Source organism: Chrysemys picta, chromosome 17, assembly GCF_011386835.1.
Source record: "Chrysemys picta bellii isolate R12L10 chromosome 17, ASM1138683v2, whole genome shotgun sequence".
NCBI classification, from domain to species: Eukaryota; Metazoa; Chordata; order Testudines; family Emydidae; genus Chrysemys; species Chrysemys picta.
Genome location: NC_088807.1, coordinates 7,101,860 through 7,121,759, shown reverse-complemented (window position 1 = coordinate 7,121,759; position 19,900 = coordinate 7,101,860). Strand labels below are relative to the sequence as shown.

Sequence of the window (19,900 nt, the reverse complement as noted above, 5' to 3'; positions counted from 1 at the left end):
AAGCACTGGACAAATTACCTAGAGAGGTTATGGAATAGCAGTCATTGGAGTTTTTTAAGAGGTTAGACAAACACCTGTCAAGGATGGTCTAGTGTTCTTATTACTCACTCCTGCCTCAGTGCAGGGGTTTGACTAGATGACCTGTTGATGTCCCTTCCAGTCCTACATTTCTGTGATTCACACTGAATTGCCTTGTGCCACTGTCTAGTAGTAGTGGCACATGGTTCTCTGACATGCAGGTTTATAAAATTGTAGTTAATATACAGTTTAGAGCATAGCAGTTTTAAAGCTCTGCATGTTCAGACCAACTGAGCTGAAAATTGTGATCTATAGTATTCAAAACTATTAAGATGTGGGCTGAAATAAATAAAATCAGCATGAATTGCTCAGCAATATCAATGGAATCAGCATTGCACTGCTCTATATTGTAAAACATTACAGTGAAATCTTGCAAGTATTACATAGCACGCCGCCTTGCCCCAGTGGTAACTAAGCATAACATCTTCCTGTTTCAACGTTCTTAACTTGTATCCCATAGCTCCTAGAAGTTGTTTTTTCTCAAACACTGAATACTGCTAAGTTATGAGTTTTAACAGGGTTTTTTTCTTTTAAACCACAGCACTGAATGTTGTTCTAAAATTGTTTTCCAAATATTCTTAAACTCCCAGTTTATCCCCTGCTGATGTTCATTGTGAAAAGTATTGCAGGTCTAATAATAATATTTGGCACTTTTGTAATTCACTGTCCAACATGTGTTTTGTGCCCTCCTCTGGTGGATTTTTAGAGGATAACTGTATAGCTACCAGCTAAGGGAGTTATATCTTGAACTCAAGTAGTAGAAGCTCATGCTTTTAAGTCTGGATGGCTTGGGTTCAATCTTTGGTGACTAGCTATGATGGAGGTTGCTACACTTATAATCCCTTTAATCAGAGGTTCTGAATATGCTTTGTTGTAGGCAGAGCTAGCCTATAGTTAAGCAATTGAAAATTTGGAATGGGAAGTGTTGAAATGTTGGGAAGCCTTATAATTTTGCCAGTCTGGAACGAACATCCCATCTGAGGGATGGGGGCGGGGAGAGAGGAGAGTGAGACAGGACCAGGAAACTGGGACAAGGAATCCAGAGCGGTAGTAGGGGGCAGTTGAAATCAGATGAGGAGCTGGGGTGGGTTAGACAGCAATAGGATAGACATAGACTGGAGGGGATGGGGAAGAAGGGTCTTTGACTACTAGAGACCACTCCATTCAGGAGCCTGGAATAGACCCAGGATTCCTGAGTTTCATAGTTCCTCTTCTGTCAGCAGATATCTGTGAAACCCAGTGGCAAAAAAAGTGTCTCATCCCCCTATAGAGCTGATCTGTCACATATAGGATGACAACCTACTGCCTCTGCCATCACTTACTCCATTAGCTCAAGTGGCAGAAGTCTGTGCAGTGGATCTAAAGGTTCATCAGCAGGGTTGGAGCCATGCAAGTTTCACGATGATTCCACATGCCAGAATTTCTGGGGCAGTTCAGTTTTGATTTTTACAAAAAAACCTGGGGAAATGCATACAGAAATGGGGTGACCAGATGCCTAAATAGGGGAATCTCAAGCAGGAGTAGAGAGGTTATTTTATCTCTGTATTTGGCACTGGTGCAACCACTGCTGGAATCCTGTGTCCAGTTCTGGGATGCACAATTTAAGAAGGATATTGATAAATTGGAGAGTGTTCAGAGAAGAGTCACAAGACTGCTTAAAGGATTATAAAACATGCCTTATAGTGATCGACTCAAGGACCTCAATCTATTTAGCTTAACAAAAAGAAGGTTAAGAAGTGACGTGGTTATAGACTGTAAGTATCTACATGGGGAACAAATAGTTAATAATGGGCACTTCAGTCTAGCAGAGAAAGGTAGAGCATGAGCCAAGGGTTGGAAGTTGCAGCTAGACAAATTCAGACTGGATACAAGGCATACCTTTTCAATGGTGAGAGTAATTAACGATTAACAATATACTAAGGGTCATGGTGTTTTTCTAAAAGCTTTTTCTAAAAGCTATCCTCTAGGAATTAATTTGGGAAAGTTCTATGTCTGTGCTATACAGGCGGTGAGACCAGGTGATCACCGGATCCCTTCTGGCTTTATAATCTCAGAACTAGGTACATCAATTCACATGCAAAATTCTCATTGAATTCAACAGGTGTCCTTGCCCTGTGGCTTGTGGTGCGGGCTGCAGCAGGGACCGTACAACCCCGCTCGCAGCTTCCTAGGGCCCCCTCTCATGGCTCTGTGCACCTGTGTCTGTCATTGTCGTCCTGTCCCCTCCCCCCGTCCCGCTCGCCCAATGTGTCCTGATATTTCACTCTTGCGATCTGGTCACCCTACCTGAGTGGGACTGGGCTGAGGGGGCAGATCCCTCCCTGGCTGCCTGGTCTGGTCACTCCCTGTGAAGCCCCTGGCGCTAGGGTGACCAGATGTCCCGATTTTATAGGGACAGTCCCAATTTGGGGGTCTTTTTTTTTAATATAGGCTTCTATTACCCCCCCCCCCCCCGACTTTTCACACTTGCTGTCTGGTCGCCCTACACTGGTCGCGGGGTGGGGGCTGGGTGCTGGGCTGGTCGGTCCAAGAGCTCCTAGGGGCGCTGCACAGACAGACCCCTGTAAGCAGCAGGCCCAGAGACCCCAGGCTGAGGCTCCCCCTCCCAGCCCCTGCCCGCGCTCAGTCTCCCTGGCCGAGGGGCGGGGCCGCCAGGCACCAGGCTCCGCCCCCCCGAACACCAGAGTTTGCTGTAGAAATGGGGGGGGCTCAAGGCGGGGGGAGCGGCTGTGAGAGGCGCCTGCCAGAGCACGGGGGGGGGTCTCCACGAGGGGACTGGGCGGAGGGGATGAGAAGTGGGGGGGAGGGGTCAGGCTGACCCCGGGGTACGCTGGGAACTGTAGTTCCTGACTGTTCTGGGAGCGGACATGAGGCGGAAGCGCCCTCCCGGGGCACGCTGGGAAGTGTAGTTCTCGCTCTCTTTCTCTCACGCCGGCCTTCTATTGGCGGAGGGTGGGGGCGGGGTTCAGCGCGCCGCGCTCTCCGCTCCCTGATTGGCGGGCTGGCCCGCTGCGCGCGCGCGCGCGGGTGTAGGGCCCCGGAGGCCGCCGCGGAACGTTCGTCTCCCTGTCTGGCGCGCGCCCGGGGGGACCTTCTCTGCCGCCCCCGCCCGGAGCCGCAGGCAGCAGGGTCCGGCGCGAGCTGGGGGCGGGCAGCGGCGCTGCAGGTCTCGCAGCCCCCGGGAACGCGCCGGGGCTGGAGCCGGTCCGGCTCTGGGGGCGCGGGTGGGGATAGAGGGGGCGGGGCCCGGGGGTTCCCCTTTGTGTGTGTGTGTCGGGGGGGGTCAGGCAGGGACATGCTGCAGATGGGGGGGTTGGACCATCTCTGCAGCCTGGACCCCCCCTCCTCCCTCCCGGGGCGGCCGGGCTGGTGATAGGGGAGCGGGGCTAATGAACCCCCCTTTGATTTGGCCACGTGTCTCCCCACCAGGGATACAATTCTCCCCGCTTGTCACTGGCGGGTGTAAAATCCGGGCAGGTGTCTGCCCATCTCTCCAGTTACTGACCCTGTCTCCAGATTTTACCCCCATTGTCTCTTTCCTGTTCCAATGTGCATTTAAAATCTCCTCCGGTGTGGGCTATTTTAACAGTGAAATCCGTGCTGATCTTAAACACAAAAGAAGAAGCTTAGAAGAAGTGGATGCTCCAGGTCACGCATCCCCGGATACTGCCCACTCCTCCCAGGTGCCAGTCACCTGCACACCCTTGCTGTGCCCTTCCCCTCCATTGCCAGGAAGCCTTCCTGCTCCATACCACCCTCATGTACCCCATTAAAGCAGCTCCCCAAAGGGCTCCCTGCTGCCCATGGGCCTGGTGATGGAGAACTATTACTGTGTGTTTATTGCCGTGGTTCTCCAACTTTTGTACTGGTGACCCCTTTCACATAGCAAGCCTCTGAGTTTGACCCCCCCCCCTTATAAATTAAAAACACCTTTTTGTATATTTAATGCTGGAGGCAAAGCAGGGTTTGGGGGGGGAGGCTGGCAGCTTGTGACCCCCTCCATGTAATAACCTCGCAACCCCCTGAGGGGTCCCAACCCCCCGTTTGAGAACCCCTGGTTTATTGAAATTCTGTATACAGTTCTGTTAAATTGTCCCAATGTTCTCACAGATTTAATATCGATATAAAATCCCTGTAGATCTTCATTGTTTTCTAGCATATTATCAAATATTTCTTTTTTGCCCATTTCCTCCACAATTCTCAGAGATTAATATAAAATCTCCTGTGTGCCTTGCTGTAGTAGCCATGGTGGTCCCAGTATATGGGCGGTTGTCCCCTTGATTTATATACAAATGTTTGGTGTTATTCTCCATCCCGTTCCTTATGAATCCTAACATGCGGTTACCTTTTTTTGGCAGCAGCTATGCATTGAGCAGAATTTTTTTATTGCAATTAATTTTTTTAATCTCTTGACAGCCCTAATATTTATAGAACCGTTATCTTATTGTCTTATGTCTCCATTTTCCAACTGTGTTGAAGTCTGTCCTTATTTTGCTACTCCTAGAATTTTTGCTACTTGTAGAATCATGAAATCTATCATGTCATGATCATTTTTGCCCATATTGCTTTCCACCTTCTGTTTCGTAACTAAGGGTACGTCTTCACTACCAGCCGTATCAGCGGGTAGCAATCGATTTATCCAGGATCGATATATCGCGTCTCGTTAAGACGCGATATATCGATCCCTGAACGCGCTCACCGTCGACTCCGGGACTATTCGCGTAGCTGAAGTTGCGTATCTTGGATCGATTCCCCCCCCCCCCCCCCCACTGTAGACCAGCCCTAATTCCTTCTTGTTAGTCAGAATCGGGTGTAAAATGGCCATCCTCCGGTTACTACTTCCCTCTTCTGAAAGAAGCAGGTATCCCCAGTACATTCCAAGAACTTATTGGACACTTTGTGTATGGTTGAATTCTTTTTCTAACACATGCCCCCCTCCCCCCCATTACTAACTGTCTTTTGAATTTTTCTGTTATTTCCCTGGTCTAGGACATCAGGGTGCAGGGAAAGAGCCTGGGGGGAATTGTGAGGTGAAATTATTTCCTGTTCTGACACGTCTCCTGTCGCCCTTTTTGCCGTAACAGGCTGCAGCGTAACATTCATGTTTTGCTCCAGATCATTCCGTCCTTCCAGCGACCAGGGAAGGGAAATGGATGCAGTGGAGCCGGTTGAGGTACGGATTATCAGAGGCTGGTGGGTTCCTGGGTTGCTGTTGGAGGGAGAAGGGCAATAAATACATAGGAAGTGGGCACTTCTGGGGGGTTGATTTGGAGGTGGGAGGGGTCAGAGTGGAGAAAGGGAGGGGTGGGGACAGGGTGTGACAAACTTGCTGCAATTTGTTTACTGTGAGGCCTAGATACGAGCAGCAGAGCCCTGGGGTTTGTGGGTGGAAATTCCCTAATTTGTCAAACAGGAAACAACCCCTGTGAACTGGGGTGGGAAAACGTACCAGCCTCCACATGCTGTAGCCTGAACCTACGAGCCAGACACTGTTGTGAGATATGAAGGGGCACCCCCCAGTGAAGACACCTCAACCCCTCCCCTCCAGCTGCTGGTAATGGGGAGGGTGTTGGGATTCCCACCAGGAAATTGTCCCTAGGCCCTGCTGGGGGCTCCATCTCCTGTATCAGCTTCTGGCTAGTTAGGTGAGGGATGAGAATGGGAAGACCACTGCCTCTTCTCTCTGCTAGAAGGGCTCTCTCTTTCTCCCATCACCCTGATGCTTCCTGGCTGCTCTGATGGGGTGGGACTGTGCTCACTTCCTGCCTCCCAGAGCTTTCATGTGATTGGCCCTCCTCGCCTGTTAATAGTGATGTCACTAGGCAGCAGGTACTGAGTAGCAGGTTCTTGCTCTTTTAGGGGCCGGTGACCTTCGAGGAGGTGGCTGTGTATTTCACCAAGGAAGAGTGGGCTCTACTGGACCCCGCTCAGAGAGCCCTCTACAGAGATGTTATGCAGGAGAACTATGAGAATGTGACCTCGCTGGGTAAGGATTCCCATCCCCTTGGTTATTAGAAGGGGAAAATGAGGAATTAAGGTTCACAGCACCCCACAATGCAACCTCAACTGTGCCCTGTTTCAGCAACATCTCGACAGACCAATGACACATACTAGCACTTTATCCTCCCCCCTATGGAGCACACAGGAGCAGTATAGCATAAAGTCTAATACTTTCTCTTTGCTAAGGCAAAACTTGTAGTTTGGTCCAGTGTAGAAAACAAAAGCTACATACCCCTGGCCTGCACTCCAACACTGAGCCTACTGCACACCCCTTTGTCGTTGCACTGAGGATTCCTTCTGAGTCACTTACCCCTCATGGAGACCACTTGCATGTATTCCACCAGACTGCTGACAATTGGCGTGACAAGAACACCTTTATTGACCTGCCAACAACACTCCCCACTGAATTGAGGAATACTTGTTTCTTCAAGTTTCACATGCACCTCTCTTCATATCAGAATCACAGCTCTGCCAAGATGTTCCAACTATTCCCTAAAATGGGTGAACTTGCGTGCTTGTTTAGCACATCTATCATCCAGTGGCCCCACTGATTGTCAGGGTTCCTGCTTCTGATGTACTTAAAAAAAAAAATTGGTGTTAGTTTGTGACTTTTGCTAGTTGCTCTTCAAATTAATCCTAAATGAGGATATTGATATGATAGGCATCACAGAAACTTGGTGAAATGATTATAATAAATGGGACATGGTAACACCAAGAAACGAACTATATAGGAATGACAGAGTAGGTTGTGCTGGTGCAGAGAGGCACTATATTACTCCGGGGGGAATTCTATGCCAAAAAAATTAAAATTCTGTGCACATTGCAAAATTCTGCATATTTTATTTGTCAAAATAACGCAATATAATCACACTGGTTTCAGTTATTTAGGTAATTTAAACTACAATAAAATGGATTGAGAGTGGGAGTGTGGAGCATTGGAGGAAATCCCCAAGCTTCCTTGCCTAATAGTAACGTAGCTAGATTTGACTCTCTTTCTAGTTATGGCTGCATATATTTGTTGGCTAATATGCTCAGTGTTACATCATAGGCAACTGAAGAGCGAGTGAGGGCTGGGGAATCAGATTCACAATTTATATTGGCTACTGACCATCTCCAGAAACATCTGGTAAACAGTTCATACAGCACATTTTTTCAGTCCAAAAATGTAGCCCCGTTTAATCACTAAAGCACCATAAGGATTTATAAGGCCATACTGTCCTTTACAGCACTCTGGCACTGTAAATGTACCTTAAAACTTACACCTATTTTATACTCCTAGGGGAAGTCACAAAGACAATAGGAACAATTCACAAAGCAGGCAGGCTGCTACATTCTGCTCTGCCTGACGGGACAGAGCCTGCCCCATACTTAACTCCTCAGAAATACCCCAAAGCCCTGCCCCTCCACGCCGAGCACGCCACAAGAGCGAGCAAGAGGGACAGAGTGTCTCTCTCACATGCGTGACTGCTCAGCTCCTCCCTGCCCCTGGTGGTGATTTATGTCTCTACGGGCTGCTCCGGGCGCCTGAACCAACCTGCCTGCATTGCTGTGAGGGGTGTGTGACCACTCTTGCGGCTTTCCTTTGCTTCCCCGACAGAAGTCGTTTTTCTGCTGGGAAGCAAAGAAATCTGCAGGGGACGTGAATTCTGGATACGCACAATGACATAAAATTCCCCCAGGAGTAACTCTGTGAAAGAAACAGAGTCAAATATCGAAAACCTTTTAAGTGAATCAAATTATGCCATAGAATCTCCACTGATAGAAATTCCATGCTTGAATAATGAGAGTATAGCGGTAGGAATATGCTGTTGACCACCTGTCCAGAATGGTGGTGGTGACTATGAAATGCTCAGGGAGATTAGAGAGGCTGTTAAAATAGAAAACTCAATAATAATAATCGGGGTTTTCAACATATTTACTGTGTAGGGGTCACCTCAGGATGGATGCAGAGGTTAAGTTTTTAGAAACCATGAATAGCTGCTTATTGGAGTAGCTAGTCCTGGAACCCACAAGGGGAGAGGGAATTCTTGATTTAGTCCTAAGTGACAGACAGGATCTGGTCCAAGAAGTGAACCACTTGGTAACAGAGACCAGAATGTAATTAAATTTAACATCATTGCGAGGGGGGAAAGTACCAACAACTCCACCACAGTAGCATTTAACTTCAGAAAGAGAAACTACACAAAAGTGAGAAAGTTACATGGAAACATTTTTAAAATACCATAATAGAGGCTCAAAATAAATGTGTACCCCCAAATGGGGACAAAAACAAAAGTAAGTGGACTAAGAAAATACCACCATGGCTAAAGAGTAAATAAGGTAATTAGAGGTTAAAAAAAGGGCATCCTTTAAACATTGGAAGTCAAACCCTACTGAGAAAAATAAAAGGAGCATAAATTCTGGCAAGTCAAGTTTGAAAGTATAATTAGGCAGGCCAAAAATATAATTTGAGGAGCAACTACAAAAAGTTACTAAAACTAACACCAATTTTTTTTTTTAAGTATATGCATGCGTCAAGCACCTTCCCAGACCACCCCACGTTGATGTCAGTGAAACACCCACGGTGATCAACAAGCGCCTGCAATACCATGTACCTCTTTCTATTGATGTACTCCACTGGAAGATGGTCCGGACCCAAAATTGGAATCCATGTTCCATCTGTTGCCCCTCCACAGTTAGGGAATCCCATTTCCACAAAAACATCCACTCTTTCACACACATTGCCAAGAGCCACGGTTCTTCGTAGCACAATGCGATTAATGGCCCTGCGCACTTGTGTTTACAGCTCCTACGGTCAACTTCCCAACACAACTTGATTTGTGACTGGCAGCAGTCCAGGGTCACCAGCTTCCACACAGCAATCGCCACACACTTCTCCCTGACTGTGCAGCCCTCATTCGGTGTCCTTGCACCGCAGGGCTGGGGCGAGCTCTGCACACAGTTCCAGGAAGGTGGCTTTCCTCATCCAAAAGTTCTGCAACCACTCTGCATTGTTCTGCATGTCTGCGATGACTAGCAATCCCACCACTCTGTGCCTGTTTCCTGTGCGCAAAAGCAATAGTCTACCATGTGCAGCTGCTCTGTGAATGCCAAAAGTAATCTAGTGTTGCTTCTTTCTGTGGCATACAGCAGGTCAGGCAACTCTGATTCCTGTTCAGATTGGTAGCTTATGATTAACTGCATGACCATCCGCGATGTGTTCATAACAGTGACCACAACAGTAGAGAGCAGTGCGGGATCCATCCTTTCACACGCAGATGGCAGGCGCACAGTACACAGAAATGCCGTGAAAAGCAGTCAGAAGACTTTTGAATGCTGGGACAGAAAATAATACATCCTATGATGCACTGTGATCAACTCCACATTCCCACAAGTCCTAGCTGCTGAAAGTGGCAAGTTGCACACTGGGATAGGTACACACAGTGCACTGCTCTCACTCTCGATGCTAGAGACCCAAGTGTGGACGTGCTCTACCGACAAAGGGAGGGTAGTGCAACATGCAATAGTGATAAAATTATAGTGCATTTTGATCGTCGACACAACTTTTGTCAAAAAGCCTCTAGTGTAGACAAGGCCTAAGAGAACTAGTAGGTACAGTCTGAAGGGAAAAAATAGCTCAGAAAAACTGGTAGTTTGTCAAGAACACAATACCAAAGGCATAACTGACATGAAGGAGAGAAAATAAGGATAGTAAGAAGCCAAGATAGCACCACAGGAGCTCTTTAATGACCTGAAAATAAAATGGAATCCTACAAAAGGTGGAAATGCGGACAAATTGCAATGGAGTATAGAAGGAGAGCACAAGCATGTAGGGACAAAATCTAAAAGGCTAAGTCACAAGTAACTTTTACACCTATCAAGGGATAGAAGAGACAAGAAACGGTTCTATAAATACATTAGGAGCTAGAGAAAGACAAAGAAAGGTGTAACTCCTCTAGTTAGTAGGGAAGAAAAACTAATAACTGATGACATCAAGAAAGCTCAAGTATTTAATGCTTCAATCTTTACTAAAAAAGGTAAATGGTGACCTTAAGCTTAACATAATTAATATTAACAATGAAGGGGCTGGAAGAGAAGCCAAAATAGGAGAACAAGTTAAAGAATATTTAGATAAGTTGAATGTGTTCAAGTCAGCAGAGCTTGATTAAATTCCTTTTAGGGTATCCAAGAAACTAGCTGAAGCAGTTTCAGAACCATTAGCAATTATCTGGAGGACTAATTAGGTCTCTGAAGACTACAGAAGGGCAAACTTAGTACACCTCTACCTCAATATAACGCTGTCCTCGGGAGCCAAAAAAATCTTACCGCGTAATAGGTGAAACCGCGTTATATCAAACTTGCTTTGATCCACCGGAGTGCGCAGCCTCGCCCCCCCCGGAGCACTGCTTTACCGCATTATATCCAAATTGGTGTTATATCGGGGTAGAGGTGTACCTATCTTTAAACACAGGAACAAAAAAAATACTTGGTTAATTAAAGAGCAGTCAATCCTTACTTCAATACCTGGAAAGATACTGAAACAAAATTATTAAACAATTTGTAAGCATCTAGAGAATAATAGTGTAATAAGTTGTAGCCAGCATGGATTTATCAAATCATGCCAAGCCAACCTGACTTCCTTCTTTGACAGGCCTAGTGGATGGGGGAACAGTAGATGTGATATAGCTTTACTTTAGTAAAGTTTTTGACATAGCCCCATATGATATTCTCACAAACTAGAGAAATATGGTCTAGGTAAAAAGCAACAGAGGGTCCTGTGGCACCTTTAAGACTAACAGAAATATTGGGAGCATAAGCTTTCGTGGGTAAGAACCTCACTTCTTCAGATGCAGGTTGCTCCCAATGCTTCTGTTAGTCTTAGGCCTGGTCCCCACTTAGTCCGGACTTCGGACTAAGGTACGCAAATTCAGCTACGTTAATAACGTAGCTGAATTCGAAGTACCTTAGTCCGAACTTACTGCGGTCCAGACACGGCCGGAAGTCTCCCCCCGTCGACGCCACGTACTCCTCTCGGCGAGCTGGAGTACCGGCGCCGACTGTGAGCACTTCCGGGATCGATCCCAGAACATCGATGGCGTGCCGCCGGACCAGCCGGTAAGTGAAGACTAGGCCTTAAAGGTGCCACAGGACCCTCTGATGCTTTTTACAGGTTCAGACTAACACGGCTACCCCTCTGATGGTCTAGGTAGAGTCACAACTAGTTGAAAGACGGTACTTAAAAAGTAGTTATCAATAGTTTGTCAAACTTGGAGGGTGTATTTTGTGGGGTCCTGCGGGGTAAGTTCTAGGTCCAGTACTATGCAATGTTTTCATTAGTGACTTGGATAAGGGAGTTGAGAGTATGCTTCTAAAATCTGCAGATGACACCAAGCTGAGAGGGGTTGCAAGCACTTCGGTGGAGAGGATTAGAATTCAAAATGACCTTTACAAATTGGAGAATTGGACTGAATGAACAAGATTAAATTCAATAAAGGCAAGTGCAATATTCTTCACTTGAGAAGGAAATAAAATCAAATGCACAACTAGAAAATGGGGAATAACTGGCTAAGTGCTGAAAAGGATCTGGTGGTTATAGCAGTCAACAGTGTGATGAAGCTGCAAAAGAGGATATCATCATTCTGGCATCTGTTAACAGGAATTTGATCTGTAAAATACTGAATGTCCCACTGGGTGAAGCCTCAGTGGAGAATTGTGTCCATTTCTGGGTACCACGCTTTAGGAAAGATGTGGAGAAATTCAAGATAGTCCAAAGGAGAGCAACAAAAATAATGAAAGCATTACAGAACCTAACCCAAGAAGAAAGGTTTAAAAACAACAACAACAAACTGGCATGTTCAGTCTTGAGAAAAGAAGATTGGGGGGGGGGGACATAGAAATATATCACATCAAAGTGCTCCCCCCATCCACGAGGCTTGTTACCCTGTCAAAGACTGATGTTAGGTTGGTTTGACATGATTTATTCTTGACAAATCTATGGTGACAAGTACTTCACCTTATTTTCTTCAAGATGCTTACAAATTGATTATTGATTATTTGGTCTAGTATCTTTCCAATTACTAAAATTAAGCTGACTGGTGTATAATTCTGTGGGCCGTCCTTATTTCCTTTTTATAGATAAGTACTATATTTGCCCTTTTCCAGTTCTCCAGGATATCTCCCACCCTTCATGAGTTCTCAAAGATAATTGCCAGTGGCTCAGGGTTCTCTTCAGCCAGTTCCCTAAGTATTCTTGGATGTATTTCATCACATCCTGCTGACTTGAAGCCATCTTCCAAGATTGTTGATATTGACTCAGAGGTCTCTTCAGTCAGGTCCTTAATGAGCTTATTATGCGGCAAAGGATATTTAGGTTAGATATTAGGGAAAAGTTTCTAACTCTAAGGACAGTTTACTCTGGAATAGACTTCTAAGGAAAGAAGTGGACTCCTCATCATTGGAAGTTTTAAAAACCAAGTTGGACAAACACCTGTGAGGGATGATCTAGATTTACTGGGTCCTGTCACAGCACAGGGGGTTGGACTTGATGACTTCTTGAGCTCCCTTCCAGCCCTACATTTCTGTTGTTCTTTGTTTTCTCCCATGCTGCTCATTGGAAGAGCTTCCCATAAATATCCCCAGACCTACCTCATTACATTTGGGAGAACTTCTAACAAGGATTAGAAGGTCAATGGGGAAGTTGAGGAGAGAACACAAGGAATGGTTCCGGGAGGGGTGAGATCAGTTAGAGGAAGGTGGCAGTAGTTTGTTACCCAGGGTTTTCAGAACCCCCATCAGGGGCAACTTAACTATTTCACTCCAGGTGGTGTTAGGAATAAATCAGTAGGCACGCAGCGATTCTGTCTGATCTAGGATTAAATGCAAGTCAGCATGCTCTTGTCTAACACTGCAGTTTATTAGATTTAAGCACACACAGACATAAGCAATAGGTTTAGAACATCCCAGATATTTACCTATATTCTGAGACGGTATTGAGTAATCAACGACAGGTCGGCGCTAGCCAAATGCCTCCCTGCCAGGGAGTAAAGATGTCAGGAAAAAAGTCTCTGACAGGATAGCTCCAGAAGACTGCTTCAAAGTACATTCTATTATCTAAACTTTTTATAACTAACTCTACAAAACACATAGGTCATAATGACCCCTACTAAATCATCAGTTTTCCTAACTTTCCATGAACTTTTAATATCAGAGGCGTCTAGATTCAAGGCTGTCCATTCATTCTTTCATTCTCAGTTATTTACTTTTTCCTCCCCTCCTCCCATTCTGATTAGCAAAACCACCAGTAGTTATGACCTTACATCTGAAAGCCGGTCTCCAAATTAATCCTTAACTATGCGGTGTTCTGTTTCATTAGGTCATAGTGGCTGAGAGCATATAATATGGTTGCAGTTAGCTTGATAACATTCTGGGGTATATTCGCCCCTCAATCCAGGGCAACATCGTTGACAGGGGTCGCTACATCTGTGTGTCCTTCCTCGTCTCTCTGAGTGCCCCCCTCATGCCTTTCCCCCTCCTGCAATGTCTGTGGGCCTGCCTCTGTCAGCAAGAAGCAGTTCCAGGAGGACTTACCCTCTGGCTGGAATTTTCCCTTTCTGGGATATGGAGGTACCTGCTCTGGGTTTTAGGAGCCCCTTTGCTCATGAGTGTCTGGCTGTGTGTCTTCCCAGTAGACATGGGCACAGTTAAATTCCTCATCAGAAGAGCTGGCCCCAGGATTTTACTCATTTAATATGATCTGGAGTTAAAATAGCAGAACTTCCTGTGTGGGTTACAAATGTCCCATGAATTCACCTGATCTCACTTATCTTCTTTCCCCTGGGCAGGGTTTCCAGTTTCCAAACCTGATGTCATCTCCCAACTGGAACAAGGGGAAGAGTTGTGGGCCTCAGATCTCCAGGGCTCAGAGGAAAGAGAGATCCTGAGAGGCATCTGCACAGGTGAGCAATCATTAAACCAACTCAGAAACTGTCAGTACCTGACGGAAACAGCTGGGATTCCCAGCAAAGACCTTGTGAGCTCTCTGAGTTCAGGATTGTCCCCAGCAGGTGTCATATTCTCAGGGCAGATATTGCTCATGGTTTACTACCCATCCTGACTAACTCCTGGCAGTAGTTCCTTCCCTGAACTCGCTTCTCCCTGAGTGTTTGGATGCAAACTGGATGCAGAACTGATCCCTTCTTCTCTCCTCTTTGGGGATTTTTTTTCCATCTGCAGCTGCTCTTTTGGTTTGTTCTCCCCTATTCCATTCCTGTTTCTGAGACTTTTCTTTCTCTGTCCCAGCAGGTGATGGGATGCTGAGTGAGACCATGAAGCAGAAAGATGGTGAACAAGTGGAACCACCTGGGGCATTATTGCAAAGATGCAAAGGGAGTGTGACCAGGAGTTGTGAGCAGGGAAAGGCCTGTGAGAGTCAGCACATTCCAGAGAAATGGCAGGGAAACCAGCCAGTGCAGAAATTTGGTAAATCTCTTAATTATCAGGGAATTCAGAAGGGCCTAAAGGAAACCACAGACCAGCAGAGAATCCCCATGGGAGAGAGAAACACGTGCACTGAGTGTGGGGAAAAGTTCAGTAGGCACTCAGGCCTTATTAGCCATCAGAGAATCCATACTCGAGAGCAACCCTATGACTGCTGTGAGTGCAGGAAAATCTTCACTCAGAGCTCAACCCTTATTAAACATCACAAAGTCCACACAGGGGAGAAACCCTATGAATGCTGTGAGTGCGGGAAAACTTTCACTCGGAGCTCAAACCTCATTGCACATCAGAGAATCCACACAGGGGAGAAACCCTATAAATGCGGTGAATGCGGGAAAACATTCACTCTTAGCTCAACCCTCATTGCACATCAGAGAATCCATACAAGGGAGAAACCCTATGAATGCTATGAGTGCGGGAAAACCTTCACTCAGCGCTCAAACCTTATTACACATAAGAGGATCCACACAGGGGAGAAACCCTATGCATGTTGTGAATGCAAGAAAACCTTCACTCAAAGGGCATCTCTTATTAGCCATCAGAGAACCCATACAGGGGAGAAACCCTATGAATGCTGGGAGTGCGGGAAAACCTTCATTGTGATCTCAAATCTTATTAAACATCAGAAGAACCACACAGGGGAGAAACCCTACGAATGTTGGGAGTGTGGGAAAACCTTCGCTTGGAGCTCAAACCTTAGTTCACATCAGAGAATCCATACAGAAGAGAAACCGTATAAATGCAGTGAATGCGGGAAAACCTTCACTCAGATCTCCCACCTTATTACACATCAGAGAGCCCACACAGGGGAGAAACCCTATGAATGCCATGAGTGCGGGAAAACCTTCACTCGGAGTTCAATCCTTATTATACATCACAGAATCCATACAGGGGAAAAACCCTACGAGTGCTGTGAGTGCGGGAAAACCTTCACTCAGAGCTCAACCCTTATTACACATCAGAGAATCCACACAAGAAAGAAACCCTATGAATGATGTGAATGCAGGAACCTTTGCTCATGGCTCACACCTTAATGGACATCAAAGGATCCACAAAGGAGAGATCCTATGAATTCTCTGAGGGTGGGAAATTCTGTCAGAGTTCAGCCCTTATTTATTATCAGAAAAGCTGCAAGGGAGATAAATACCATAAAAACCTTGTTTAGAGCTGAGAAAAGATTTTGTTTTCCTTTTGCTAATTCCCACATAATGAACTTCAAGGCAGCATTTGTGTCATGGTGGTCTCTCAGCTCCCCCAGCTGAGTTGTCTGCTTTTCCCTTTTGCACTCACCCTTCCTTGGGGTGAATCCCACAATTTTTTCTTTTTCACCAACTCCTTTGTCCTAGGTCATGGGAAATGTGTGTCCCTCCAACAGGAATGTCCATCAGCTCCAGATGGGGGAACTGGGAATCACTTCAACTAGGTACATGGAAGTTAAATCTACCTGGGCCTTGACTGCACTAGGATATTCCATGGAGTTAGATAGCTGGAGTAGCTATCCTGATGAAAAAATAGTGTTTTTACAGTAAAGGAAATAGCCCATGTATAGTGGCCAGGGAAATTTAGCAAATTTCCTCAAGACCTGACATAACCTCCGTCACTTCTAGTCTAAACAAATTTGGAGCATCATATTCATACCTTTCCTCCCACTGCAAAGTGATTGTTAGTCACCAGGTTCCCTCACTAGGGACAAATTGTCTCATTCCCGGTTGTTCTCACAATGCTCTGGGTTGTGCTGAATCACTGGGTTTTGTATCATTTTTCTTATTTTAAATATAACAAAGAGAAGGAGCAGGATTAGGGATAGGAAAATATGTTTTTTTCAACTTCTGTGACACCTGAAGTGGTGAGTTGGAAGGATTCCCATGTTCAGAATTAGCTCAGCAGTATTTTCTCTGTTTGAGCCGTATAGAATTTATCTTCTACACATTCTACAACTCTGCCTCTCAAGGTGTCATATGATTCAGTGTTCTCAGTCCTCTGCTTGGGAATCACACTTTGTTTTCTTTGATCTTCAAACCTAGTAATTTATGGCCTGAGATGAAATTGGCAGAGACCTGGAAAGGGCATTTGAATGGATCTCAAACACAGGGCCGTCGTTTGGCGTTTAAATCCCAGTTTCCAACGGTTAGCAAAGGGGATGGGATTGTTTGCAGATGGGAAGGTTGGCTGGGTTTTTGTTTTGTTTTTTGTTTTTTTTTTTCATTACAATGATTCTAGAAGTTTTGTAAATGATACAACTCAACACTAATGAGTGAAGCGGCTTTGAATGGATCAGAGGAGAATGCAATGAGAGACCCTCTTCTCTTGGTTCTGAGTCAACACATTTAACCTGCTCTGGAATTTCTAGTTCTGTGAAACTGGATGTATCTTATATCTCTCTGCGATGTGGGTTTTTCCTCTTTCTTGAGGGCCATTTGGCCACAAAACAGGATATGAGTTTGATTTGTCAAACTGTGGCTCCGATTTATTGGGGACTTTGAGAAAATGACTATTTTAGCAAGTAGTCATTTCTTTGTTTAGTTTTGCTTTTTCCCTGTCTCCCCTCCATGATGACATGGAGAAATTTCAAGTGCAGTTCAATCAACAGAAGAGAATACTCCGAGTTATTGGACATATCACCAACTGTTTTTAAATCTCCAGTCTGAAATGGCGAACAACAGCACGCCCCAAATTATGCAACTGACGGGAGTAACTGGATACAGTCACAATGCTGTTCAATTGTTTAGGTCAATATTGTCTCAGATGATCTGGGCAGAGAATTCCAAAGTAAGTGATTAGGCACTAGGCAAAAGGCTCGTATATGTTTTCCAAGGCAGTTGTGATGCAGGGTCTTGTGACAGACTTGTTCACACCCTACACACTATTACAATAATTTTTGTATAAGGCATGTCTTGTGAGGTACCATTTAAAAATTCATAATTTGCTGATCAGTAGTATGGAAAAGTACACATAGCAGCACTGTATGTAATGCAATAAACACAAGCTGAAATCATGGCTAAAAGTATGTTTGGCAGATAAATCTGAGGAATGGCTGAAAGCATTCCTCAGAAATCAAATGACACCTCAGCCAAGTGCAAACAAGGCTGATGGACCATGCTAAGTGGCAGGAAAGGGGGCAAGAGCAAAAAAATCTGCATTTTAGGCCTTGTCTACACTACAGAGTTTTTTGTTAACAAAATGATGCCGCTTTAATTAAAGCACTTTAATTAAACTGCTGTTGTATGTTCACACTATACTTCTTGTGCTGGCAGAGCGCATCCACACTAGCAGGTCTTGCACTGACACACAAAGCAGTGCACTGTGCAACAGGACACAGGCCGCTTTGGGAAGGGCTTGCATGATGCAGGTTTCTCAATCCCATTGTTCCATGGGCATCCTACTAGATTGCCAGCTGTTTTTCAATGGAAGTGTGTGTGGGGGGGGAGAAACAAAGACAGAGTGTGTCTTGAGGGAGAGTGAGTATGTCGGCATTCTGTCTCTTTAAGTTCAGACAGCAGCCAGAAGCAACCAGTCCTGAGGTAGGACACCCCACACACACACATATCAGCCCTGCCTCCCTCCCTGGCTCTGCACAGCAGAGCAATCCCACCCACAGCAGCAGCCTACCTGCCGTTGTGTTCCTAGTGCAGGGGAGAGCAGGAGGATTCCATGTTAATGATTTGTTCCCTGCTGCCGGAATGGAGCAGCATGCTCAGCTGTCAGAACTTCCTAGAGCTTTGAAAGGGGAGAGGCACACGCCTGCAGGGCAGCCGAATTCAGAACAGTGAGCAGAGTGGTCACTGCGGGCATTCTGGGATACTGGGGGAGGCCAGTTATGGCAACATAATGAATTGCAGCATCTATACTGATGCTTTGTCACTTTAACTTTGCAGCAAAAAGCTCTGTCTCTCTCATCTAAGTGGTTTTGTTTTGTCGGCAAAAGTAGCATTGTAGCATGTGCACCTCCACTGTTTTGTGGGCAAAAGCTGCCTTTTGCTGACAAAACTGTAGTGTAGACAAGGCCTTAGCAAAGAAACAGCATGGGGTTCTCGTGCACACATCTCCTGTAGCCTTGCTCCCACCTGGAAATGCTTCTCAAAGGGTAAGTCCAAGTAAGCGATCGATTTATCGGGGTAAGCGATAAAGGGTAAGCGATCGATTTATCGGGGATCGATATATCGATCCCCAAACGCGCTCCCCGTCGACTCCGGAACTCCACCGGAGCGAGCGGCGGTAGCGGAGTCGACGGGGGAGCCGCGGCCATTAATCCCGTGCCGTGAGGACCCAAGGTAAATCGATCTAAGATACTTTGACTTCAACTACGCTATTCACATAGCTGAAGTTGCATATCTTAGATCCATTCCCCCACACACACACTGTAGACCAGCCCAAAGGGGGGGAACAGGACTATAAAAAGAAGGGGCAGACACCCCTCAAAACACTTCCCTCTCTCTCCCTGTCCATTGCATTCTCTGCAACTGAGAAGACAAAATGACACAGCTGTTGGGCTTTGGGGGAGGGGTCCTGACCTAAAGAGTTTGGTCAGTGAGACCGCTGAAGCACGTAGGTGAGAAAATTTTACTTTGAAACGAGAAATTTCTTAAGTCTGTGTTAGTGAGCATTTATCTTTGTTTTTCTTGTAACCATTTTAACTTTTATGCCTCATTATCTGTACTCATAAAATCTGTCTCTTTGTAGTTAATAAACTTGTTTTCTGTTTTCTATAAGCCAGTGCGTTTAAACTGAAGTTTCTGAATAACTAAGGCTATGTTTACATCACGGAGGTCACGGAAGTCATGGAATCTGTAACTTCCAAAGACCTCCATGACATTCTCTGCTTCAGCCCCAGGGGCTACGGCACTTCTGAAGCTGGCAACCAACGGGGCCCTGCAAGCTTCCAGCGACAGGTGACGGGGGGGCCCTGCAAGCTTCCAGCGACAGGTGACGGACTCCTGAGGGAGCCCTCCTCAGGGTTCCAGCAATAGGTGACAGCCTCATGCGGGGGGAAGGGGACGCCATGGGTGAGCAGCTGGGGGTGTCCCGTTTTCTTTTGGGGAAATACGGTCACCCTACAGCTCTCGGCCGCCCCGCTCCCCCCCCCCTGCAGCTTCCAGCTGCCGTGGGCGGAGGGGGATCCCCATAGCTCCCAGCTACCACGGTGGTGGGGGAAGCCATGGAGCCGCAGCAGCAAAAGTCACAGACAGGTCACGGGCAATAAACAAAAATTCACAGACGCCGTGACCTGTCTGTGACTTTTACTCAAAATAACCATGACAAAATCTTAGCCTTACGAATAACTCATTGAAATAAACTGGCCTATGATTCTCTTAAAGGTTTACTGGATGTCAAATATGTTGTACTGTCC

The 19,900-nt window shown here is 46.0% G+C and overlaps 1 protein-coding gene across 4 annotated transcripts; it reads left to right on the top strand.

Moving 5' to 3' along the window:
* Window positions 1-3,081: 3,081 nt before the first annotated feature.
* Window positions 3,082-19,262, top strand: LOC101932793 (zinc finger protein 300-like). Of its 4 annotated transcripts, none has more exons than XM_065570709.1 (6): window positions 3,082-3,244; window positions 5,163-5,251; window positions 5,938-6,064; window positions 13,899-14,012; window positions 14,359-14,397; window positions 15,900-19,262. In XM_065570709.1, exons 2-6 carry the CDS (start codon window positions 5,180-5,182, stop codon window positions 15,974-15,976), a joined length of 429 nt encoding a protein of 142 aa, XP_065426781.1. In that variant the 5' UTR covers window positions 3,082-3,244; window positions 5,163-5,179; the 3' UTR covers window positions 15,977-19,262. The 4 variants fall into 4 exon arrangements, with proteins under 4 accessions (XP_065426781.1, XP_065426780.1, XP_065426779.1 ...); XM_065570708.1 differs by having other exon boundaries at window positions 14,356-14,397; XM_065570707.1 differs by having other exon boundaries at window positions 14,359-19,262.
* Window positions 19,263-19,900: the final 638 nt, after the last annotated feature.